The sequence below is a fragment of the Pleurodeles waltl genome, chromosome 5, assembly GCF_031143425.1.
Source record: "Pleurodeles waltl isolate 20211129_DDA chromosome 5, aPleWal1.hap1.20221129, whole genome shotgun sequence".
Classification (NCBI taxonomy): Eukaryota; Metazoa; Chordata; class Amphibia; order Caudata; family Salamandridae; genus Pleurodeles; species Pleurodeles waltl.
This window is the reverse complement of record NC_090444.1, coordinates 638,690,398-638,716,122: the sequence shown is the minus strand read 5'-3', so window position 1 is coordinate 638,716,122 and position 25,725 is coordinate 638,690,398. Positions and strand designations below refer to the sequence as shown.

Here is a 25,725-nt window from a genome sequence, read left to right as displayed (position 1 = left end):
ACAATCATGTGCCATCCACCATGCTCACAGTGTACTCACCTGTTTGTCTGGAGGACCATACAGTTGCATGTACTGGGCGAGGACCCCATCCACCAGTTTCTCCAACTCCTCCGAAGTGAAGGAAGGGGCCCTTTCCCCAGACACTGTAGCCATTGTCGCTTCCAGACACAGGTCACAGCAGCACTTGCAGTGTATGTCCTCTTCTGTTGAAGGTCAGGTATCAAGTGAGCGAACAGATAGAAAATGGCGGTGACGTCCGCGGAGGGGCGTACCGTCACCGCCGGTGTACATCGTCATTGGCTCCTGGAACCAATAAGGCCCAATAATAACCAATGCTGAATTGCGCTGCGGTCTTCGACTGCCTATTGCGACGGTGCACAACGCCAGCGCAGTTACCTCATTTCCCCTTGTCCCACCTTACAGTCAGGCAACCGCCATTTCATGGGGCCACATGGCAGGCCAAATAACTGTGTCACAGATATTTAGCCCAGGAATACAGACAGACAAAGGCACATAGAGAAAATTTAACGTTTTTGCTAAACAGCCTTGTGATACCTAAGTGTTGTATGACCCTCTGCTCACCGTTCTCCTCCATTGGGCACGTTCACTGGGGCAGGTGATGAGATGGAGGCATCCTCCAGTGTACAAACCCTTGGTGGACCTGCCAACAATGGAAGACAGACACATAATTATCACTTACAGACTTGACGTGCAACAATCCAGGAAATGTGTGCCCAGTTGGAGCCTGACCTGATGTCAGCTATCCGCCATCCCACAGGAATACCCTCTCTAGTGCAAGTCCTGTCTGTACTCCATTTCTGGGCCAGTGGGTCTTTTCAAACAACACTAGCCATGGCATCAGGCATGTCTCAGCCAATGTTCTCTAACGTGTTGTCCAGAGTGTTGTCTGCCCTGCTGAAACACATGCGCAGCTACAACGTTTTCCCTCATGTGGAAGATTTGCCCACAGTGAAAGGTGACTTCTATGCCCTGGGACATATCTCCAACATCATTGGTAACATTGATGGTACACATGTGGCATTTGTCCCCCCCGCAGGAATGAACAGATGTACAGACACCGGAAAAGCTACCAATCTATGAATGTGCAGATGGTGTGTTTGGCAGACCAGTACATCTCCCATCTGAATGCCAAGTATCCTGGCTCAGTGCATGACACTTGCATTTTGAGTAATAGCAGCATCCCTTATGTGATGGGGCAACTCCAGAGGCACCGTGTGTGGCTAATAGGTGAGCCTAAAGTCCCCACACAGTTTCATTTGCTGTCTGTGTATGGGAGAGTCCTTAATGTTTGGAGTATGTCTAACAGTTGTCCCTCGATATTTGCAGGTGACTCTGGTTACCCCAACCTGTCATGGCTACTGACCCCAGTGAGGAATCCCAGGACAAGGGCAGAGGAACGCTACAATGAGGTACATGGGCGAACTAGGTGGATAACAGAGCGCACCTTCGGCCTCCTGAAGGCCAGATTCCGGTGCCTCCATCTGACAGGTGGCTCCCTATACTACTCACCGAAGAATATGTGCCGGATCATCGTGGCCTGCTGTATGTTGCACAACCTGGCTTTGCGACGGCAGGTGCCTATTCTGCAGGAGGATGGTCCTGATAGTGGTCTTGTGCCAGCTTTGGAGCCTGTGGACAGTGAAGAAGAAGAGGCAGAAGAAGAAGATGTAGACAACCGAAACAACATCATCATGCAATACTTCCAGTGAGACACAGGTAAGAAGAATGAACTGCTTCCCACATCTCATACTATTGTAGGACCTAGCATAAGTCTGCCTGTTTACCTCTGTGTATGGACCCTGACTTGTCACTTTGGCTTTCCATTTCACAGTTCTGGGTCCCAATTTGTGCCCTCTGCTATGTTTACTCCTGGCCCACAGCTGTGTAACATTGGTATGTGCACAAGTACATTGACATTGCTATATTCCAGAGATATTGCAATTACACATTTGTGAAAGCACAGATTGACTCCAGATTCTTTGGTGATTCAAGGGTGTTTATTTTTGTGCTCATAAGTGGAGGGGGTTGTGAAATGGGCTGGGGTGATGGTGGAGGAATGTCCATGGCAGAGTCCAGTCTCTTGATCTCACAGGTACATTGTCCAATGGGGCATAGGAAGTGGAGAAATGGCAGTTTAAGGTGGACAGGGTGACAAAGTGGGACAGAAGGGTGACATTCAGGAGGGTCTTATTTCTTGGCAGGGGTCTTGGCAATGCTCTCTGTCTTGTTCCTGGATCTTAGGGACAGTTTGCGGGGTGGTTCTCATTCTGCAGGGGGTGGGGTGGTGGTGGCCTGTTGGTCCTGTGGCGGTGCCTCCTGTCCACTAGCGCCGGCGGAGGTGAAGGGCTGTTCATCGTCCAGGCTAGTGTCAGGGGCCCGTTGGTGTACCACTGTGTCCCTCATGGTGTTGATAAGGTCTGCCAGCACCCCTGCAATGGTGACCAGGGTGGTGTTAATGGACTTCAAGTCCTCCCTGATCCCCAGGTAGTGTTCCTCCAGCAGCCGTTGGGTCTCCTGAAACTTGTCCAGTACCGTGCCCATGGTCTCCTGGGAATGGCGGTAAACTCCCATCATGTTGGAGAGTGCCTCGTGGAGTGTTGGTTCCCTGGGCCTGTCCTCCCCCTGTCACATAGCAGTCCTCCCAACTTCCCTGTTATCCTGTGCCTCTGTCCCCTGAACCATGTGCCCACTGCCGCTGACCCGATGGTCCCTGATTTTCTTGGGTTGGTGGGTTTGCCTGGGTTCCCAGTAGTGGTGGACACACTGCTGATTGACGTGTCCTGAGGACAGAGGGATGGGCCCGCTGGGTGGGTGCTGTGGCGGTGTTTCCTGAGGGGGCAGGTTCAGTGGTGGTTTGGGACTGTGTCAGGGGAACCAACTGTCCTGAGGTCCTGATGGGCCGGGCTGGTCATCTTGATCTAGGCGTACAGAGCTGCTGTCATCACTGTGGGCCTCTTCTGTGGAGGGACTGGATATGTCTGGCACCTCCTGTCTGGTGACATTGTGTATGGGTCCTGTTGGGGTGTAAATGCATAGTTTTAGTATCTGTGTGTGCCATCGTGTGCATTGGGTAAGGTACTGGCTACACCTATGCTTGCATCATTGTGTTAGCCCTTTTGAGATAGTTGATTTGGGGTCTGTGTAGGTATCTGAACTGGACATGCTTTGGTGATGGTGGTCCATGCATAGGTGTTGCATGCAGGGCCTGGGTATTGAGATGTGTGGGTTGGGATAGTGGGACATATGTGAGATGATGGAGTGATGGGAGTGAGGGTAAGGGTGGGGTATGTGATGGCATGCAGGTGGGGTGTGGGGGATATGGTAGTAAAGATTTGACTTACCAGAGTCTAGTCCTCTTGCTACTCTGCGAGGCCCTCAGGATGCAGTATTGCCAAGACTTGCTCCTCCCCTGTTGTTAGTTGTGGGGGTCCACCGCCAGTCCTCTGTACAGCAATCTGGTGTCTTGAAACCACGGAACGCACCTTCCCCCATAGGTCATTCCACCTCTTCCTGATGTCATCCTGTGTTCTTGGATGCTATCCCACTGCGTTGACTCTGTCGACGATTCTCTGCCATATCTCCATCTTCCTCGCAATGGAGGTGTGCTGCACCTGTGATCCAAAAAGCTGTGGCTCTACCCGGATGATTTCCTCCACCATGACCCTGAGCTCCTCCTCTGAGAACCTGGGGTGTCTTTGAGGTGCCATGATGTGGTGTGGGTGATGTGTGAGGTTCTGTCTGTTGTAATGTGTGGGGGGATGTGTTGATTCATGGGTCGTGATAGTGTGGGCATATTCCTGTTGGCGTGACAATGTGGGTTATGGTATCGCCAGTTTATCACTGACCTTTGGTGTGGCAGACTTGTTTGGGTGTCTGTATTGTGGCGGGTTCCGAGATGTGGGTCGTAATACCTGTAGCGGAATTCGGCCACTTCAACAGTATGTTGGCGGTCTTCAGCACGGCAGAAAGCAGGATTTACCACCAGGGTTGTTATGACGGCCTAAGTCTTTCACATACTTTCACATCACAAGTTTACAATAATGGCAGCTACAGATTAAGGCCCTCATTACAACTTTGGCAGGCGGCAACTGCCGCCCGCCAAGTTGTAACCGCCACGCGGCCGCTCTCCCGCGGTTGCCATTTCGACATCCCCGCTGGCCCAGCAGGGGTGACGCTGCAACATGGGAGCCGGCTCCAAATGGAGCCGGCAGTGTTGCGGCGGTGCGACGGGTGCAGTCGCAAAAGTCAAAAAGCTTCATGGGGCCCCCAGGGGCCCCACTACTCCCCTTTCCGCAAGCCTTTTCATGACGGTTCCTACCGCCATGAAAAGGCTGGTGGGAGGGGGACTCGTAATCCCCTCGGCAGCGCTGCAAGCAGCGCTGCCCTGGAGGATTAAATCCGCCGGGACCGGGTGCGACTGTAGCGCTTCTGCCGCGGTCGTAATTCCCAAGATTGCACCGCCAGCCTGTTGGCAGTTCAATCGACAAAACAGCCCTGGCGGTCTTTGACCGCCGGGGATGTAATGAGGGCCTAAGTGATTTGCCAGAGATCACAATTTGTTCATTCACGTAACAGAACAAGGATTCGAGATCCAGCCCCAAGGCCCAAAGTGAGATACTGAGGGCCTGATTCAAAGATAAACATACCCTTTTGTATATGTTTACTCCGTTTTGGTATACTCTAAATATGTGTGGAGACTTACAGCTCTGCACTCCCTATACTTATGTGTGCAGGAAAAGTCAGAAACAGTGAGGAGGGACTGAGTTAATTAACTAATCTAACTCCAGATCTACCATGGTTGCAGGCAGGCATTTGACAGTGGCATTAGACACACAGGGGGTCATTACGACCCTGGCGGAACAAGTCCGCCAGGGCCGTGGGACGCGGTGGCACCGCCGACAGGCCGGCGGTGCCCCGCGGGGCATTCTGACCGCGGCGGCTCAGCCGCGGTCAGAGAAGGGAAACCGGCGGTCTCCCGCCGGTTTCCCGCTGCCCCAAAGGAATCCTCCAAGCCGGCGCAGCATGCTGCGCCGGCATGGGGATTCCGACTCCCCCTCCCGCCATCCAGTTCCTGGCGGTTCTCCCGCCGGGAACCGGATGGCGGGAGGGGGAGTCGCGGGGCCCCTGGGGGCCCCTGCCGTGCCCATGCCTATGGCATGGGCACGGCAGGGGCCCCCGTAAGAGGGCCCCTAAAAGTATTTCAGTGTCTGCAAAGCAGACACTGAAATACGCGACGGGTGCAACTGCACCCGTCGCACCTTCCCACTCCGCCGGCTCTATTACGAGCCGGCGTCATCGTGGGAAGGGAGTTTTCCCCTGGGCTGGCGGGCGGTCTTGTGAAGACCGCCCGCCAGCCCAGGGGAAAACTCGGAATACCCTCCGCGGTCTTACGACCGCGGAGCGGTATTTCGGAGGGGGGAAGCCTGGCGGGCGGCCTCCGCCGCCCGCCAGGCTCGGAATGAGGGCCACAGTGATTTTTTGGGCAGATGTGTATATATAATGCATATACTAACAGTAGATGTTTTTTAGTTTATATTTCTGCAGCCAGCAAATTTTCAGTCTCTTTTCACATGTTCTCAAAGATGTGCCTGGGAAACTGCCCTTTTCTGGGTATATTATAGACCTGTTGGTTTTCTCAGTCCCAAATAATAACTACTTGTTAGACCTGACAGCCTTAGTGTGTTCACCCCTAACTTTTTGCCTGCCCCCTCCATTTTTTCGATACTGTTTTTGCTGGCTTTAAGACCCTGCGCACTTTACTACTGCTAACCAGTGCCAAAGTGCATATGCTCTCTCCCTTTAAACATGGTGTAGGAAGTTGTCTCTGTATGCACTATTTCAAAGTAAGGAATAGTATGCACAGAGTCCAAGGGTTCCCCTTAGAGGTAAGATAGTGGCAAAAAGAGATAATTCTAATGCTCTATTTTGTGGTAGTGTGGTCGAGCAGTAGGCTTATCAAAGGAGTAGTGTTAAGCATTTGTTGTACACACACAGGCAATAAATGAGGAACACACACTCAGAGACAATTCCAGGCCAATAGGTTTTTGTATAGAAAAATATCTTTTCTTAATTTATTTTAAGAACCACAGGTTCAAGATTTACATGTAATACTTCAAATGAAAGGTATTGCATGTAGGTACTTTAGGATCTTTGAATTAGCAAAATAGCATATACAGTTTTCTCATAAATCACATATAGCTATTTTAAAACTAGATAGTGCAATTTTCAACAGTTCCTGGGGGGAGTAAGTGTTTGTTAGTTTTTGCAGGTAAGTAAACCACCTACGGGGTTCAAGTTTGGGTCCTAGATAGCCCACCGTTTGGGGTTCAGAGCAACCCCAAAGGTACCACACCAGCAGCTCAGGGCCGGTCAGGTGCAGAGGTCAAAGTGGTGCCCAAAACGCATAGGCTTCAATGGAGAAGGGGGTGCCCCGGTTCCAGTCTGCCAGCAGGTAAGTACCCGTGTCTTCGGAGGGCAGACCAGGGGGGTTTTGTAGGGCACCGGGGGGGACACAAGTCCACACATAAAGTACACCCTCAGCGGCACGGGGCAGCCGGGTGCAGTGTGCAAACAAGCGTCGGGTTTGTAATAGAAAGCAATGGGAGACCAAGGGGTCTCTTCAGCGATGCAGGCAGGCAAGGGGGGGGCTCCTCAGGGTAGCCACCACCTGGGCAAGGGAGAGGGCCACCTGGGGGTCGCTCCTGCACTGGAGGTCGGATCCTTCAGGTCCTGGGGGCTGCGGGTGCAGTGTCCCTACCAGGCGTCGGGTTCTTAGAAGCAGGCAGTCGCGGTCAGGGGGAGCCTCGGGATTCCCTCTGCAGGTGCCACTGTGGGGGTCAGGGGGGTCAACTCTGGCTACTCACGGTCTCGCAGTCACCGGGGAGTCCTCCCTGAAGTGATTGTTCTCCACAAGTCGAGCCGGGGGCGTCGGGTGCAGAGTGTCAAGTCTCACGCTTCCGGCGGGAAACGCAAGTTGTTTCAAAGTTGCTTCTTTGTTGCAAAGTTGCAGTCTTTGGGGAACAGAGCCGCTGTCCTCAGGAGTTCTTGGTCCTTCTAGATGCAGGGCAGTCCACTGAGGATTCAGAGGTCGCTGGTCCCTGTGGAAAGCATCGCTGGAGCAGTGTCTTTAGAAGTGGGGAGACAGGCCGGTAGAGCTGGGGCCAAAGCAGTTGGTGTCTCTGTCTTCTCTGCAGGGTTTTTCAGTTCAGCAGTCCTCTTCTTCTTAGGTTGCAGGAATCTGAGTTCCTAGGTTCTGGGGAGCCCCTAAATACTGAATTTAGGGGTGTGTTTAGGTCAGGGAGGGCAGTAGCCAATGGCTACTGTCCTTGAGGGTGGCTACAACCTCTTTGTACCTCTTCCCTGAAGGGAGGGGGGCACATTCCTATCCTTATTGGGGGAATCCTCCATCTACAAGATGGAGGATTTCTAAAAGTCAGAGTCACTTCAGCTCAGGGCACCTTAGGGGCTGCCCTGACTGGCCAGTGACTCCTCCTTGTTTTTCTCATTATCTCCTCTGGCCGTGCCGCCAAAAGTGGGGCCGTGGCCGGAGGGGGGGCAACTCCACTAGCTGGAATGCCCTGGGGTGCTGTAACAAAGGGGGTGAGCCTTTGAGGCTAACCGCCAGGTGTTACAGTTCCTGCAGGGGGAGGTGTGAAGCACTTCCACCCAGTACAGGCTTTGTTACTAGCCACAGAGTGACAAAGGCACTCTCCCCATGTGGCCAGCAACATGTCTGGTGTGTGGCAGGCTGCTAAAACCAGTCAGCCTCCACGGGTAGTCGGTTAAGGTTTCAGGGGGCACCTCTAAGGTGCCCTCTGGGGTGTATGTTACAATAAAATGTACACTGGCATCAGTGTGCATTTATTGTGCAGAGAAGTTTGATACCAAACTTCACAGTTTTCAGTGTAGCCATTATGGTGCTGTGGAGTTCGTGCATGACAGACTCCCAGACCATAAACTCTTATGGCTACCCTGCACTTACAATGTCTAAGGTTTTGCTTAGACACTGTAGGGGCATAGTGCTCATGCACTTATGCCCTCACCTATGGTATAGTGCACCCTGCCTTAGGGCTGTAAAGCCTGCTAGAGGGGTGACTTATCTATACCTGTAGGCAGTGTGAGGTTGGCATGGCACCCTGAGGGGAGTACCATGATGACTTAGTCTTTTTATCCCCACTAGCACACACAAGCTGGCAAGCAGTGTGTCTGTGCTGAGTGAGGGGTCCCCATGGTGGCATAAGATATGCTGCAGCCCTTAGAGACCTTCCCTGGCATCAGGGCCCTTTTGTACCAGGGGTACCAGTTACAAGGGACTTACCTGGATGCCAGGGTGTGCCAATTGTGGAAACAAAAGTACAGGTTAGGGAAAGAACACTGGTGCTGGGGCCTGGTTACCAGGCCTCAGCACACTTTCAAATCAAAACTTAGCATCAGCAAAGGCAAAAAGTCAGGGGGTAACCATGCCAAGGAGGCATTTCCTTACACATGGTAACAATGGATCATACCCAATTGGATCATTAATGTACTTATAAGTCCCTAGTAAAGTGCACTATATGTGCCCAGGGCCTGTAGATTAAATGCTACTAATAGGCCTGCAGCATTGATTGCGCCACTGACTTAAGTAGCTCCATAACCTTGTCTCAGGACTGCCATTGCAAGGCCTGTGTGCAGTTTCACTGGTGGTTCGACTTGGCATTTAAAAGTACTTGCCAAGCCTAAAACACCCCTTTTTCTACATATACGTCAACCCTAAGGTATGCCCTGGGTAACCCATAGGGCAGGGTGCTGTGTAGACAAAGGGAAGGACATGTACCTCTGTAGTTTACATGTCCTGGTAGTGTAAAACTCCAAAATTCGTTTTTACACTGCTGTGAGGGCTGCTCCCTTCATAGGATAACATTGGGACTGCCCTCATATATTGTTTGGGTGGTAGCTGCTGAACAGAAAGGAGTAGGAAGGTCATATTTAGTATGGCCAAAATGGTGATACAAAATCCTGCTGACTGGTGAAGTTGGATTTAATATTACTATTTTATAAATTACACATTTAGAAAGTGAGCATTTCTCTGCACTTCCATCCTTCTGTGCCTTACAATCCCCATCTGGCTGGGTTTAGTTGACAGCTCCCTTGTGCATTCACTCATACACACCCCAAACACAGGATACTCAGCCTCATGAGCATGCATCTGCATTTTGAATGGGTCTTCCTGGGCTGGGAGACTGGAGGGCCTGACACTTACATGTCAAAGGGCTGTAGCCTGCCCTCACACAAAGTACTGCCACACCCCCTGCTGGGACCCTGGCAGACAGGATTGAACTGAAAGGGGACCTTGTGCACTTCTAAGCCACTCTTTGACGTCTCCCCACTTCAAAGGCACATTTGGGTATTTAAACAGGACCTCTGCCCCTACCAACTCAGACACTTTCTGGAGAAGAGAACCTGAACCAGATCCTGCATCCTGCCAAGAAGACCTGCCTGGCTGCTCAAATGACTCACCTGTCTGCTTTCTGTGAAGGACTGCTACCTTGCTGTTGCCCTGCTGCCTTGCTGCTTTCTGGCTGTGGTGAGAAGTGCTCTCCAAGGGCTTGGATAGAGCTTGCATCCTATTCTGTGAAGTCTCAGGACCAAAAAGACTTCCTCTCTACAAGAAGGACTCCCTGTGCGGCGAAAATCAACGCACAGCCTGCCAGAAATGACGCACAGCCTGCACCATGGTGAAAAATTCACCGGCACGTCGACCTGGAATGGCGCAGCCGACTTCGCAATGAGAAGATCGACGCAGCGCCATCATAGTGACCAGAAATTCAACGCAGGGCCCACTGGATTGACGCACAGTCAAGCCGGAACAACTCAGCCCGACTTCCAGAGAGGGATCGACTCCGCGCCTGCTGTGCGGTAGAAATTTCCACGCAACGCCCATCGGATCAACGCAGCCCCTGTGACTTCGTCCTGTCAGCACCAAAAATCCACACATCATCCCCGGGGCGTCTGAAAACCCCGCAACCCGAAGAGGATCCACAACCGAGCACCGGAAATCAACGCACAGTTGTCCCTGCGTGAAAACGCAACGCTTTGTGTGGCCCGAGAAATCGGCACACACCCCCTTGTTTTCCATGCATCTCCTCCTTTGTGGTCCTTCACGGAGATTTTGAACGCGAACCAGATACTTTGTGCTTGAAAGAGACATTTGTTGCTTTTAACAGACTAAAGACACTTTATTTCACTTTTCTTATGATACCTCAACATATACTTATTGCATTTTAATCATTTTGACCTGCATCTTATCAGATAAATATTATACTGTGCTATTGCATGTATTTATTGCACAAATACTTTACACATTGCCTTCTAAGCTAAGCTTGACTGCTCAGTGCCAAGCTACCAGGGGTGGGCACAGGATAATTTGGATTGTGTGTGATTTACCCTGACTAGAGTGAGGGCCCTTGCTTGAACAGGGGGTAAACTGACTGCCAACTAAAGACCTCGTTTCTAACACTACTACTGAACAAATTGTATGTATCTTTTATGATTCTGCTCCAGGCTTTTTATACACCTCCATACACAGAGGTTGTTAAGGTTCAATAGCGGAATTGCATGTTGGTTTTGCGGATATTGCTACAAAATGTAGATGCATATTTGAGAAAAATGGCGCAACAGCTATGATGCATCACTTTTTTTGTGCCCCCCTAACAGCACCTAATGACAGTCGGTCGTTAGCACAATAGCGCAAACAGTTTTGATGCTATTGTGGTGCTTTGCTGTAGTAGCGTAAAAAAAATTGACGCTAGTGTAGCAAAGTGCAAGGAGGCCCATAGGTTACTATGGGAGCATCAAGTTAACATGTCTCAAGCGGTCCAAGGAGAGGACGAAATAGGCGCACGGCGAGCGTCCCCTTTGATGTATGTGTGACTATAAGGGGACACTCCCCCTCCTGGATACCAGAGGCTAGCAGCCTCTAAGAAAAGGGCCGCCTCAAGGTAATTCCTTGGGTAAGGTAGATCTTTCATTTTTCATTTTTTCACTCTTTGATTTCCACATAGAGTATTTTCCTCCAACGTGAGACGTAGGGATCCTAGGCCCTGACGAATGCCCTGAGACCTCCATTGGCTCACTTCTGAGGGCAGAAACATGTTGGCTATTAATTAGTTAGGTGACCCTGTGAGTCCTTGTCCTCACAGAGGTGTCCCAACCCCCCTTTTTAACTACACCAGTCAGACACCACTATTAAATTTGTTGCTCTTCACAGGTGTCTGCTTAGGTGTTTTCAGTTTTTTCAGTAGATTAGCTGGATCCCGATCTTTCCAGAAACAAGTTTATTTACGCACTCCCTCCTGTTCCTTTAACAGTGAGGTTGAGTCCGCCCAGGTGGCACTGTCCTACCTGGGCGGGTCTAGGTGGTCAAATGATGAAGCATGACACTATATAGTGTGTGAGACCACCTAGTCTGTAAAAGGAAATCCCTTTTTCCCCCCCCCCCGTTGTTCCTCTCCGTATATGTACTCGGCAGTTTCCAACTGACCTTCCACTGACATTACCCTTCCAAATAGGAATACATACAATCCAGGGCTACGCTGATATCCGCGACGTCCTCTTTTAGAGAACCCCGTACTTTCGTGTGTATTTAGCATCAAGTTAACACCTGCTCTGATCAGGCATTAGAAATAAAGCCAAAAATGACACAGAAATATTTTAAATTTCACTGTGCCATTTTGCAGGCCTCCTAGCGCCGGAATGCCCCCCTTCCATACGTTATGCCTGGCGCTGGCATAATGGGGTGCAAGGGGTTACAAAATGGCACAATAAAAGCTTTGCTCCACTTTGTAAATATGGTGCAGCAGAAAAGACATTTTAGTGGCGCATTAGTGTCAAACAAATTATGGTACAGCAGCACTAAGGCAACACGAGTGGCTCTTAGATATGCTCCGTAATATCTGAGGATCGCCAAAGTGTTTGTAGTGTTTGTAGTGCCACAGACACAGAGATGGCATATGCCCAAAGAGCGCCGTGGGTGAAAATAAATTTACTACCCCACCCTCTCCAACACTTCTTTTGGCCTAAGTCCTAGGGATACTGCTGCAGAGAACTCAAGCGCCCCTCTAGATGTCGGCGCCCGTAGCGTGGGCCTAGCTAGCAGATCCTAAAAGACGACCTTGTACATAATGGTACACCACAGAGGGTGCTAGGTTACATTAGTTTTGTATGTATGCAAATATTCCTTTCTGGACTTAGTTTGTGAAATAAAAATGTGCGACTTGGTTAATACCTTGATGAATCATTTTATTATGCGGCATGGAGTTGCTTACATGTCTCTTTTTCTGTTCTGCAGCTGCTGAACAATTCCCCAACGTGACAATGCACTTTGAACACAAGCTCCTGGACTGCAAACCTCCAATGGGAGCAATGACCTTTGTTAGGTAACAGTGGACGGTCAGCCTAAGAATGTTTGTCATTGATTGTTTTTGCTTAATTATTAAAAGTCCCTCAAATAGCAAAGGGGCAAAGTCAGACTCACGTTGCCACCAAGAATGTTTGCGCTTCTAATTTTGTTGACATGCGCAGGAAGCAAACAGAAGCACACAAGGGGCCTCGAAAAACCAATATGGGCTGGGGACAGAGGAATAACGATGTTTGATAAAACACACCAACACGCCTACCTTAAGTTACTTTTTTACTGGTACACAGTTCCAGCTACTCAATAAGCAAGTACATACCGTAGAACCAAACAAAATCAAATTCATACCATAACTCATTAATACATTGTGTCATCAATTTTATTAAAATAACAAACTACTTAGCAATAACAGTACATATATGGTATACAAAATACTGCCTTATTAGACGTATGGTATACAAAAATACTTTATGAGTACGTTTTATAAGATCTCACACTGAATAAACCCACCCTAGCCCAAGGAAAGAATTCAAAACATAAAAAAATTAATCATTCTTCACCTTTCAACCACTGGCACGCCACACAATCTTAAAACAACTCAGACACTCACGGTGTCCAATTTTGTTTCCTTATCATTCCAAAAACAACTTTCAGAATTAGTTTCACTTATTGATTGCACTTCCCGTGTTTGATAAATATACGAGGTGTCATCAAGGAAAGAGATGTCATAAGTGACTGTAGTTAGATAAGATCAATGACTACTTTCTTTTGATCAAACTCCTGGAGGGATAAATTACAACACAGCTTCTCGCGCTATCATCCAGGATATTCTGCAGACTGTTGTGCTTGGAAGAATTCGATTGCTAAATTTAAAACTCAAATCAAATTACTTAAAAAATGTATGTGGCCAACCTAAACTCTGGCAAAATAACCATGCCTAAGAACAAAACATGTATAGAGCCTTTGAGTTATTTTCACATGGCCGGGTAATGTGTGGTAAGATACAGACTGCTTACTTAAAAATGCTGACGGGACACAATGGAGCTGCAACACAAGCTGGGAAATGTCTTTGCAGTGTTACTTGGGTCGCTAGAAGCTGTGCTGAATTTAAGGAGATCCAATTTATAGGTGGCCGTATGATAGCATATTAGAAGGGGACAAGTCTTGTTTTCACTGCTTAACAATTATAAATCATGTAGATCAAGGGACTGAGGCTAATAAAGGTGAAGATAAATGTTTACTGCTGAAGAGCCACCATTGTTGTTGGCATCAGCCGACCTTACACACTCACCTGCTTTGTTAAGCCTGCTCGAGGGATGCACATTTTGTGAACTTGTTTTGTTTTATCCATTTTGCATCTCTCTGCAGACCTTGCAAAGAGCTTTTAGAATTCTCCTGTGATCTCATTGTGGCATGCGATGGCGCCTTTTCATCTGTAAGGAAGCAGTTCATGAGGCAAACACGATTCAGCTACAGCCAAGAGTACATCCCTCATGGTTACAAAGAGTTGACTATCCCACCCAAAGACGGTGAGGTGAGTACCCTCTACTCCAAGACCTCCATGTCTTTAGTTGCCTGACCGAGCACATTTCTAAAGTATGCTTTGCTTGAAGAAATTAACTTTTGGTTGGTTAGCAATATCAAGGGGAAATTGGCTTGAAATAATGCTAAAGCTATGTTGCGCGGCTCCTCCGCTATGGCGGAGGAGTGACGCCCTACCCACCAGCAGCAGCAGCAAATCTTTCACAATAAAACAATAATAAATTATGTTTATTAACATTTTATTGTTAAGGGGGCTGGCCACGGGGCGTGACAGGGCACTCCCCTCAGTGCTCATGTGTGTTTGGCCTGCCATCCCGGGTCGGCCAAACACACACGTGCACTGGGCTTTCTCCTAACTGGCACTGTGTTGCCAGGTTGGAGAGAGCAGGCAGAGGCTCCCAGTCTGCCTTGGAGCACCAGGTGGCTCCGGCCACCCAAAATGCTGCTTTCATGCTGCCAGCAGCATCAGAGCAGCATTTGGACTGGCCGCAGGACAGGCTGGGAGCCTCTGCCTGCAGTGGAGGCTGAAGAGTGGTTCGGCAGAGAGGAATCAGGTAAGTGTTTTTTTTGCATTTTTCTTTTTTTTTCTTTCCCCCAATAACAACACCCCCGGCCAGGTGCTGCCCGCCCCTTTTCCGCACTGTGGGCTGCTCCTGGTGTACATGTCTGTACATGGTACCTAAATCCCCAAAAATGCAACTTTGATAAATATCTAATATTTTGCTTTGGGAACCAAGTTAGCATGGCACAATCCTATTATGAGTTCTAGTAGTGTATTCCAAAATATCAGTGCTTAATTTTAAAAATAGGTGCAGGTGTCCAAAGTTTTTCTAAGGAGCCCACTGCTGTTTACACTAAATGCAAAGGGTGCAGATCTAAAGGCTTTCTAGTCTTCATTCCACCTCATGCTTCGTCTTTTAATTACCCTACTTCCTGTCTCTTCATCTCACTCTTGCAGGTTCTTTTTCATCCCTGCTTTCTCCTTTTGTCACAAATTTTATATGTTTGTAAGTTGAGCGTGGTGTTTGACGTGTTGTATACTTTTTAAGTATACTTATACTGTGGGTTCCAGTGTTTTCATTTGTTGGTTCCACTGTCATTCAAACATCCTTGCTTGCTAGTGGTCATTTCTGCCTCTTTGTCCTGCCTTTTTTCTCTTTGGGAGCACCACAAACTACTGTATAATTACACTATGTCCTGTTTATCTCTTCTGAAGGGGACTTTTTATTTCAGTATTGGCCTGTTTGTCTTACACTGTGGATGTATAATCAGCCCCTCCTCCCCACCAGCTCCCTCTGTAAACATAAACCAACAGCAGTGGGGGGCTTTTCCAGCGCCAGCTCGCTCTCGCTCGCTTCCTCTTGTTAGTCTGTGTGGCAAGAAAAGTCCAGTCAGTAATTTACAACGCTAAGAGCTCTAACTCACGCTAACACAAGACTATTGCTTTCCAAATGCTTGTTTCACTTGCTTCAGTGCCTTTGTAAACAGCACTTGTGTTTTCACTTCCTCTTAAAGTATTGCAGATTCGGTGCTGCCGTATGTTATTACATCTTCGCTCCTGCCCCCTTGTTCCCCTGTTGTTGCAGCTGGGCTTCTGGTTTCATCTTGGCGGCTGCACCTAACTCTTATGTACACGGGCACCTTATCCCTTGCCAATATGAGGGGCCATGGCATGCGCACTGGTCAAATAACTTTAATCAGACTAGATGAGCACATAACTGCTGCACCTATGATGAAAGCCTCTGTGCTATGATTGCATGTGCGCCACCCCTAGATTTTAGAGTGGAGGTGGTCCGTTCACCAAGTTGCCTCCTGTAGTACCAGGAAGATTGTGCTGCAGCCTGCAGTCAGGGCTTCCCCGATTGTCCAAACATTGCTCCTCTGGGCAAAACACGTTGTTCCTTGCTATCTGCCACTGTCCTCTTAACAGCGAAGGGTGTCCTAAACAAAATCCGAAGAGGCCAGTATTTAGCGTGACATATCTTTAAACAAAAAAACTCTTCAATATGAAAGAGGTTGGTTAGAATGGAAATCGTTAAAGTAAAGGCTATGTTTGAAGGTGGCAGGGTTGGAGGGGAACGTGAAATGATGTTCAGTAATTACTGCCTTAGACAACAGGGCGGACGCTTAGGGTGTGGCCGGCTATTGCGGAGGGGCCTTTCCACCTCCACCACCCTCGGCCATCTCATCCTGTAGACCTCCCACTGAACGCTTACCTACAGCCAAGTAGCAGATTGACAACACCGTAAAACACAGACCAACCCCTCGTTTTTCTATCATTAGGTCAAGTGCGCAAGCCCTCTGATGTGTTGTAATCTATCTTTGGGCTTTTAACCACGCCTACTCCATGCCCATCACTATCACTCGTTCATGGGCTTGCCTTTCAAAAATCCTTTGTTATCATTGGTAAATGCTTTACATTTGTCCCTCCATGGGGCAGTTTTGTTACCGCGTTGGTCATTGAGCCTGTTACATGTATAATTGCATGTTTGCCGATACGTTTGACTACAAGCAAAGTTCTTTTTCCTTTTGTGTCTCTCCTTCGCACTCATGCTCATGGCAGCCGTGGCGCTTTGAATTGGCTTACTTATGTCAACTATTTTACTTTTCATTTTCAATTTATATGGCAAGAAAAGTCCAGTTAGGAATTTACAACACTAATAGCTCTAACCTTAGCAAATGCGAGACCCATTGCATTGCAAATGCATGTTCTTCTTGCTTTCTCCTCCCTCTGTCTTTCTGTCACTTTGTCTCGTTTATCGCTTAAAGTCGGATAATAAAAATTAAGGCCCTCATTACAACCTTGGCGGTCGGTGTTAAAGTGGTGGTAAAAGCGCCAACAGGCCGGCGGTAAAAAAAATGGAATCACGACCGTGGCGGAAACCGCCAACATAGACAGCCACTTTAACACTCCGGCCACCACGGCGGTAAAAACAAACAGCCCGGCGGTCACCACCAACAGACAGGCAGAAGGCAATGTACCGCCCACAGTATCATGAGAGGCCAATCCGCCACCTTTTCCGGGGCGGATTCACCGCAAACAAAAATACGGTGGAAACAGGACTTGGAAGGGAAAACGCTCACCTCTACACACCCCACGAGGAACAGGACGCCATGGAGCCGGAACTCCAAATTCTACCTGCCATTCTCCTCCTGCTCCTCTACCAGGAGCATGAACGCCTGCGGGGACAACCACGGTGAGTACTGCACCTACGACACAGAGGAGACGGGAGGGAAAAGAGAGTGACACACAAACGCAACACCCCTACCCCTACCCACTACAACACACACACAAATACATGTTGATACATTACATTTACACCCCCCAAACCCCCTGGAAGAACGCAAGGACAAAAGGAAATGAGTTGAACGAATGTAATCAATTAAAATCCATTACTCAAAAATATATATACATTATTAACAAATATATACACCAAGAATTCAAGTCCATGTACTGCACCTACATAGTCAGTGGACCACTGGGCCCAAAATGCATGGGCGAGGCCCACACAAGATACCCGATCAAAACGGAGAGAACACTGCAGGGACATCAGATCGAAATAAAACAAGCACCTCAGGGGGAAGGGAAGGGGGGGCACCTCAGCTGAATGAGTGCACGATGCCAGCTCCACGAGGGGGCACCATGCCCATTGATGTATCCTGGGGAGTGCAAAGCCACAGTCTCACAAGTCTCTCCAGTGGGTGGGTTGCCCACTGCTTTATCCTGGGGAGTGCAAAGCCACAGTCTCACAAGTCTCTCCAGTGGGTTGTTTGCCCACTGCTTTATCCTGGGGAGTGCAAAGCCACAGCCTCACAAGTCTCTCCAGTGGGTAGTTTGCCCACTGATTTATGCTGGGGAGTGCAAAGCCACAGTCTCTCAAGTCTCTCCAGTGGGGGGTTTGCCCACTGCTTTATCCTGGGGAGTTCAAAGCCACAGTCTCACAAGTGTCTCCAGTGGGTGGGTGGTTTGCCCACTGCTTTATCCTGGGGAGTGCAAAGCCACAGTCTCTCAAGTCTCTCCAGTGGGTGGTTTGCCCACTGCTTTATCCTGGGGAGTGCAAAGCCACAGTCTCACAAGTCTCTCCAGTGGGTTGTTTGCCCACTGCTTTATCCTGGGGAGTGCAAAGCCACAGTCTCTCAAGTGGATAACAGTTCTCCACTGGTTCTGGAGGGGGCTTTGTGCCCAGAGTGCTTCATCCTGCCAAGGATAGAGGTAGTGGATGCCTTTCTCCACTGGTTCTGGAGGGGGCTTTGTGCCCAGAGTGCTTCATCCTGCCAAGGACAGAGTTAGTGGATGTGATACTCCACTGGTTCTGGAGGGGGCTTGGTGCCCAGAGTGCTTCTTCCTGCCAAGGATTGGGTGAGTGGATGCCTTTCTCCACTGGTTCTGGAGGGGGCTTTGTGCCCAGTGTGCTTCATCCTGCCAAGGACAGAGGTAGTGGATGCCTTTCTCCACTTGTTCTGGAGGGGGCTTTGTGCCCAGAGTGCTTCATCCTGCCAAGGAGAAAGGTAGTGGATGTCACACTCCACTGACGGTGGGCCTACATGGAAGCTGTCCAGGCCCCTGGAACTGACCACCAGCTTCGTACGACTGACCACTGGGGATGGCAGCCATGTCTGCGGTGGTGCCACTGGCACATGATGTGGCGTGGCCGCTGGCGGTGCTTGCTGCGGCCTCAGTAGTGGCGGTGCTTGCGGCGCTCATTGGCCAGCGCTGCTGGTGGGTGGCTCAGTGAGTGTGCTGCTGGCGGCGGTGTCCTGGGCTGTGGTGCTGGTGGCGGTGGTGTCCTGGGCAGCAGTGCTGGTGGCGGCGGTGTCCTGGGAAGTGGTGCTGGTGTCGGCGGTGTCCTGGAAAGCGGTGCTGGTGGTGGAGGTGCATGTGGCGGTGCCGGTGGCGGTCTTGTCTGCCGTGCAGGTTGGCGGCGACTTCCCTTTTGTTTTCTCCCCCTTCCCCACCTTGGATGGTGGCGCAGCTGTCTTGTCACTCCCAACTGTAGTCCTGGGAGAGCCCTTGGTGGCAGGTGTTTTGCCCTTCTCCCTCCGTGCTGTGGCCAGCTTCTTATGTCTCTCAGGTGGGGGACTGTCCTTGACCTGGCTCCTTGGCACACTGGCTGCCCTGCTGCTTGGCACACTCCAGAAGACGGTTACTGCTGGCACCACTGTTCCCGGTGATGTGGTGGCTGATGTGTTGGGTTGGGACCTGGAAAGGCGGGCCCTAAGGGACAGAAGGAGTGGGGGAGATGAAGGGAAGAGGTCAAGGTTTGACAGGAAAAGTTTTTTAGACACACTGGGACGGGTAGATGGAGGGGGTTTGGGAGTGGAGGAAGAGGTAGTGGTTGTAGGAGGTGTTCGTTTGCTGACTTTGGGTGAAGGTGCATGGGCTGGAGGCTGTCGTGAGGTGGATGGCTGTTGGGTGGGAGTGTGCCTGTGTTTGTGTAGTTTGGGAGGTGGTCTCACAGACACGCTGGTAGAGCACACAGGGGATGTGTGAATGGTAGTGGGGGTGGTGAGTGCACATGAGCGGTGTGTGGTGATGGGCGTGCTGGTGATGGACATAGTGGCTGAAGATGTAGTGCATGCAGGTGTGAGTGGAGACTTGACAGGGAGGGAGGAGGGAGAGTAGGAGGAGGGGGACACAGTGGAGGCAGTGGATGTTGGTATGTGTGCATGGGTATGATGCTTGTGTGAGTGCCTGTGGGATGTGTGGTGCTTATGTTTGCCAGAGCTACCCTTGTGTGTTGAGGTGTGTGCATGCTGGTCTGATGGTGTGCTTGGGATAGGCTGAGGTACTGGGGATTGGGGCTGGGTGGAGGAAGTTGGAGGGGGGAGGCTGGACACTGGGACAATGGCTGCCATCATTGCTGAGGCCAGAGTCTGAAAAGCTTGCTGTTGGGCTGCCTGACCAGAATGAATGCCCATCCAGGTATGCATTCTTCTGTTGCAACTGCCTCTCTACACCCTGGATGGCATTCAGAATGGTAGACTGCCCAACAGTGAGGGATCTCAGGAGGTCAATGGCCTCCTCACCGAGGGCAGCAGGGCTGACAGGGGCAGGGGCTGAGGTGCCTGGGGCGAAGGTGATGCCCACCCTCCTGGGTGAGCAGCCACGGGACACACGCTGAGGGGCTGCTGGGAGGGCGGTGCTGGTAGGGGGGGTGGCAGCTGTACCTGTTGATGCGGTGGGCACAGAGGGGCCTGCCACCGCAAGGGAGCTCCCATCCTGTCCCCGCTGTGGAGCAGCCCTCGCCCTCCGTCCCAGTGGTGAATTCGGAGTCCATAGTCTCGCCCTCAAGGGCCATGTGAGATGCAGCTCCCTCCTGCTCCGGTGGCACTGCTCCTCCGCGTGATGATGCTAATGCACACAAGAACAGGGAGACCACAAAAAGGGGAGAAAAGAAAGTAGAAAGACATGTCAGTGCATGCAGTACCGCTACCGTTGGCGGACACTACAGACACAGCAGCCCGCTGCACTACGCCATACACTTAGGGGGTCATTCTGACCTGGCGGTCATCGACCGCCAGGGTCGACGACCATGGAAGCACCGCCAACAGGCTGGCGGTGCTTCAATGCCCATTCTGACCGCGGCGTTAAAGCCGCGGTCAGAAAAGGGAATCCGGCGGTTTCCCGCTGGATTTCCCCTGCTTGGGCTGAATCTCCATGGCGGCGCTGCAAGCAGCGCCGCCATGGAGATTCCGACCCCCTTCCCGCCATCCTGTTCCTGGCAGTTTTTACCTCCAGGAACAGGATGGCGGGAACGGGTGTCGTGGGGCCCCCTAACAGGGCCCCATAAAGATTTTCACTGTCTGCATTGCAGACAGTGAAAATCGCGACGGGTGCAACTGCACCCGTCGCACCCCTGCAACTCCTCCGGCTCCATTCGGAGCCGGCTTCATTGTTGCAGGGCCTTTCTTGCTGGGCCGGCGGGCGCTCCTTTGGCGGGCGCCCGCCGGCGCAGCGGGAAAGCCAGAATGGCCTCCGCGGTCTTTTGACCGCGGAGCGGCCAAGTGGCGGTTCCCGCCGCCCGCCGAAATCAGAATGAGGGCCTTAGAGTTCCCTAATTAATCAAAGGGCCATGGGGTACAAGGCGTATGCCCGATTGCTGCATACATAGAAGTCACAGGAGCCTGACTAGGGGTAGATGGCTCTTAACACTGGTGGGGTGGAGTGCCACATGGCCTGCCTTACGAAGGGACCTTGCCTACAAAACTCGCCCTGGCCTAGGGGTACCCACAGCCCACCTCCGCCACCCAGACACCTCCAATGCGCACTGAATCGGATTAATGTGACTGTACTCACCCCCTTGTGGCTGCTGTGATGCCCTCAAGCACCCATCCAACTCCGGGTACACCACCGCCAGGATCCAGAACATCAGGGGGGTCATGGTGCGACGGGCACCCCTCCCACGTTGGGAGGCCTTCCCCAGCTGGGCCTCCACCATCTTCTTGCTCCAGCGGCGAATGTCCTCCCATCTTTTCCGGCAGTGGGTGCTCTGTCTTTGGTGGACCCCCAGGGTCCGGACTTCCTTGGCAATGGCATGCCAATTATCCTTCTTCTGGTGGGCGCTGACCTACAGGAATAGTGCAGGGGAAAAGGAGAAGATATAACCGTCCGGACCGTCACAGTCATTGAACCACGTTCCTACCCTTGCCATGACGCACATACATTCACTGTTGTTTCTTGCACGCCTCATTCCCCCCCCCCCAATCTCCCATCCACACCACTCCAAACAGGCGTTGCCCATACAGCACGCTCACAGTGTACTCACCTGTTTGTATGGAGGGCCGTAGAGTAGTGTGTACTGGGGGAGGACCCCATCCACTAGTTTGTCCAACTCCTCCGATGTGAAGGCAGGGGCCCTTTTCCCAGACACTTGAGCCATTGTCGCTTCCAGACTGAGGTCACAGCAGCACTTGCAGTGTAGGTCCTCTCCTGTCGAAGATCCGGTATCAAGTGAGTGTACAGTGAGAAAATGGTGGTCACGTCTGTAGCGGTGCGTACTGTCACCGCCGGCGTACATCGTCATTGGCTCCTGGGACCCATAGGGTCCAATTCTTAACCAATGCAGGATTGCACTGCGGTCTTCGACAGCCTACTACGACGGTGTACAACGGCAGCGCTGTTACCTCATATCCCCTTGTCCCACCTTACAGGTCAGGTAGCAGCCATTTCATGAGGCCACATGGCATTAATTGTAAATGCGTCACACATATCTAGGCCTTACATACACACTAAGACAGGCACATAGCAGATTGACAAATGTGTGCAATAAATATTCTATTTAATACCTCAGCGTTGGGTGACTCTCGGCTCGCTGTTCTCGTCCATAGGGCATGTCCGCTGGGGCAGGTGAGGAGATGGCGTCATCCTCCGGTGTACAGACCGCTGGTGGACCTGTCGACAATGGAAGAGCGACATGTAATTGTGACCTACAGACTTGATCGTGCAACAATCCATGAACTGTGTGCCCAGTTAGAGCCAGACCTGATGTCAGCAATCCGCCATCCCACAGGGATCCCCCCTCTAGTGCAGGTCCTGTCAGTACTCCATTTCCTGGCAAGTGGGTCTTTTCAAAATACAGTGGCAATAGCATCAGGGATGTCCCAGCCTATGTTCTCCAACGTGTTGTCCAGAGTGTTGTCTGCCCTGCTGAAACACATCCGCAGCTACATCGTTTTTCCTCAGGTGGAGGATTTGCCTACAGTGAAAGCTGACTTCTGTGCCCTGGGACATATCCACAACATCATAGGTGCCATTGATAAGACACATGTGGCCTAGGTACCCCCCCGCAGGAGTGAACAGGTGTACAGAAACCGGAAGAGTTACCATTCCATGAATGTGCAGATGGTGTGTTTGGCCGACCAGTACATCTCCCATGTGAACACCAAGTTTCCTGGCTCAGTGCATGACGCTTACATTCTAAGGAATAGCAGCATCCCTTATGTGATGGGCCAACTCCAGAGGCACCGTGTGTGGCTATTAGGTGAGGACAAGGACCCCATACCATGTGAATAGTTGTCTGGGTCTGGGGTTGTCCCTAAGGATTAGTGTGTGTCTAACAGTTGTCCCTCGACATTTGCAGGTGACTCTGGGTACCCCAACCTGTCATGGCTACTGACCCCAGTGAGGAATCCCAGGACAAGGGCAGAGGAACGCTACAGTGAGGCACATGGGTGAACTGGGAGGGTTATAGAGAAGACCTTCGGCCTCCTGAAGGCCAGGTTCCGGTGCCTCCATATGACAGGTGGTTCCCTCTACTACTCACCAAAGAAGGTGTGCCAGATCATCGTGGCCTGCTGTATGCTGCACAATTTGGCTTTGCGATGACAGGTGCCTTTTCTGCAGGAGGATGGTCCAGATAGGGTTGTTGTGGCAGCAGTGGAGCCTGTGGACAGTGAAGAAGAGGAGGCAGAAGAAGAGGACATAGACAACAGAAACACTGTGATCCATCAATACTTACAGTGAGACACAGGTAAGAAGACATCACTGCCTCCTACATCTGATACAATTGTTCTACCTCTCATCTGTCTGTCACTTTCACCCAGTGAATGGACCCTGATTTGTCACTTTCCCTTTCGATTTCACAGATGTGGGTCCCACTGTGTGACCTCTGCTATGTAACCTCATGGACTAGAGCTGTGTGACATAGGTATGTTTACAATAGAATGGACATTGCTATATCCCTCAGTTATTGTAAATACACATTTGTGAAAGCACAGACTGACTCCAGATAGTTTTGTGATTTAAGGGTGTTTATTTAAGTGCTAAATATTGGAGGGGGTTTTAAAATGGTCATGGGTGATGGTGGAGGAATGTCCATGGCAGAGTCCAGTCTATTAGTCTCACAGGTGCAAAGGGGCATAGGACATGGAGCTGGGGCAGTTTAAGGATGGACAGGGTGACAAAGTGGGACAGAAGGATGACAATCAGGGTGGTCTCATTTCTTGGCAGGGGTATTGGCATTGTTCTCTGTCTTTGTCCTGGATCTCAGGGACTGCTTAGGCGGTGGTTCTCCATCTGCAGGGGGTGGGGTGCTGGTGTTGTGGTCCTGTGGCGGTGCCTCCTGTCCACAGTGTCCCTCCTGGTGTTCACGAGTTCCTTCGGCACCCCTACAATGGTGCCCAGGGTGGTATAGATGGTTTTGAGTTCCTCCCTGAACCCCAAATACTGTTCCTCCTGCAGCTGCTGGGTCTCCTGAAGTTGTCCAGTACCGTTCCCATCGTCTCCGAGGAATGATGGTAGGCTCCCATGATGTTGGAGAGGGCCTCGTGGAGAGTGGGTTCCCTGGGCCTGTCCTCCCCCTGTCGCACAGCAGCCCTCCCAGTTCCCCTGTGTTCCTGGGCCTCTGTCCCCTGGACCATGTGCCCACTACCACTGCTCCCAGGTCTCTGCTGTTCTTGGGGTGGTGGGTTAGCCTGGGTTCCCTGTAGTGGTGGACACACTGCTGCTTGACGTGTCCTGGGGACAGAGGGATGGGCCCGCTGGGTGGGTGCTGTGCTGGTGTTTCCAGAGGGGGGAGGCTCTGTTGTGGCTTCTGCCAGTGTGAGGGGAACTGACTGTCCCGAGGTCCCAGATGGGCCAGGCTGGCCATCTAGATTCAGTTGGACAGAGCTGCTGTCATCACTGTGGGCCTCTTCTGTGGGTGGAGTGGACATGTCTGGAACCTCCTGTCCGGTGACGTTGGCTAGAGGTCCTGCAGGGGTGTAAAGGCATGATTATTGCATCTGTGTTTGCCATGGTGTGCAATGGGTAGGTGACCCTGTACCCCAGTGCTTGCATTCCTGTGTAGGACCTTGTGTGCTAATTGTTTAGGGGTCTGTGTGGGTATGTGTGGTGGCCATGCATTGGTGATGGGTGTCCATGCTTTGTTGTTGCATGCAGGGCTTGGTGTTGGGATGTGTGGTTTGTGATAGTGGGACATATGTGAGGATTTGGAGTGATGGGGGTGAGGGTGGGGGTATATGATAGCATGCAGGTAGGGTGGGGGATGTAATAGTTATGATTTGACTTACCAGAGTCCATTCCTCCTGCTACTCCTGCGCGGCCCTCCGAATGCAGTATAGCCAAGACCTGCTCCTCCCATGTTGTTAGTTGTGTGGGAGGAGGTGGGGGTCCGCCGCCAGTCCTCTGAACCGCGATGTGGTGTCTTGAGACCACGGAATGCACCTTCCCCTGTAGGTCATTCCACCTTTTCCTGATGTCATCCCGTGTTCTTGGATGCTGTCCCACTGCGTTGACCCTGTCTGCGATTCTGCGCCATAGCTCCATCTTCCTAGCTATGGTGGTGTGCTGCAGCTGTGATCTGAATAGCTGTGGCTCTACCCGGATGATTTCCTCCACCATGACCCTGAGCTCCTCCTCAGAAAACTTGGGGTGTCTTTGCGGTGCCATGGGGTGGTGTGGGTGATGTGTGAGGTGGTGTGTGTTGTGATGTGTGGGGTATGTTTAGGGGTGTGTGGTGTTTTGTATGTGGATGTGTATGTGTGATGGTGTTGTGTGCTGGTGGTGTCTTTGCTGTGCTGTCTCTCTGGCCTTCGTCTAAATGTTTGGTAGTAAGGGTTTGTGGGTGATGTGGGTGGGTGTTTTATATTGTATTGGGTGTGTGGGAGTGGTGTGTGTATCAGGTGTGTGTATTTGGAATTGTCCAATGTGGTAGTGTTTTGTAAATATGTGTGTATTTTGAGCGCAGCGGTGTCTACCGCCAATGGAATACCGCGATTGATAGACCGCCGCGTGGATTCGTGGGTTGTGATAGTGTGGGCGTATTCCTGTT

At 51.0% G+C, this 25,725-nt stretch overlaps 1 protein-coding gene across 2 annotated transcripts in view; it reads left to right on the top strand.

Annotated features, from left to right (window-relative positions):
- Positions 1-25,725, top strand: part of KMO (kynurenine 3-monooxygenase) — a 572,599-nt gene that overhangs the window by 306,692 nt on the left and 240,182 nt on the right. For both annotated transcript variants that reach the window (XM_069234506.1, XM_069234507.1), the window contains exons 6-7: positions 12,347-12,434; positions 13,781-13,946. In XM_069234506.1, the coding sequence (XP_069090607.1) occupies positions 12,347-12,434; positions 13,781-13,946 (254 nt within the window). The remainder of the gene's footprint in view (positions 1-12,346; positions 12,435-13,780; positions 13,947-25,725) is intronic.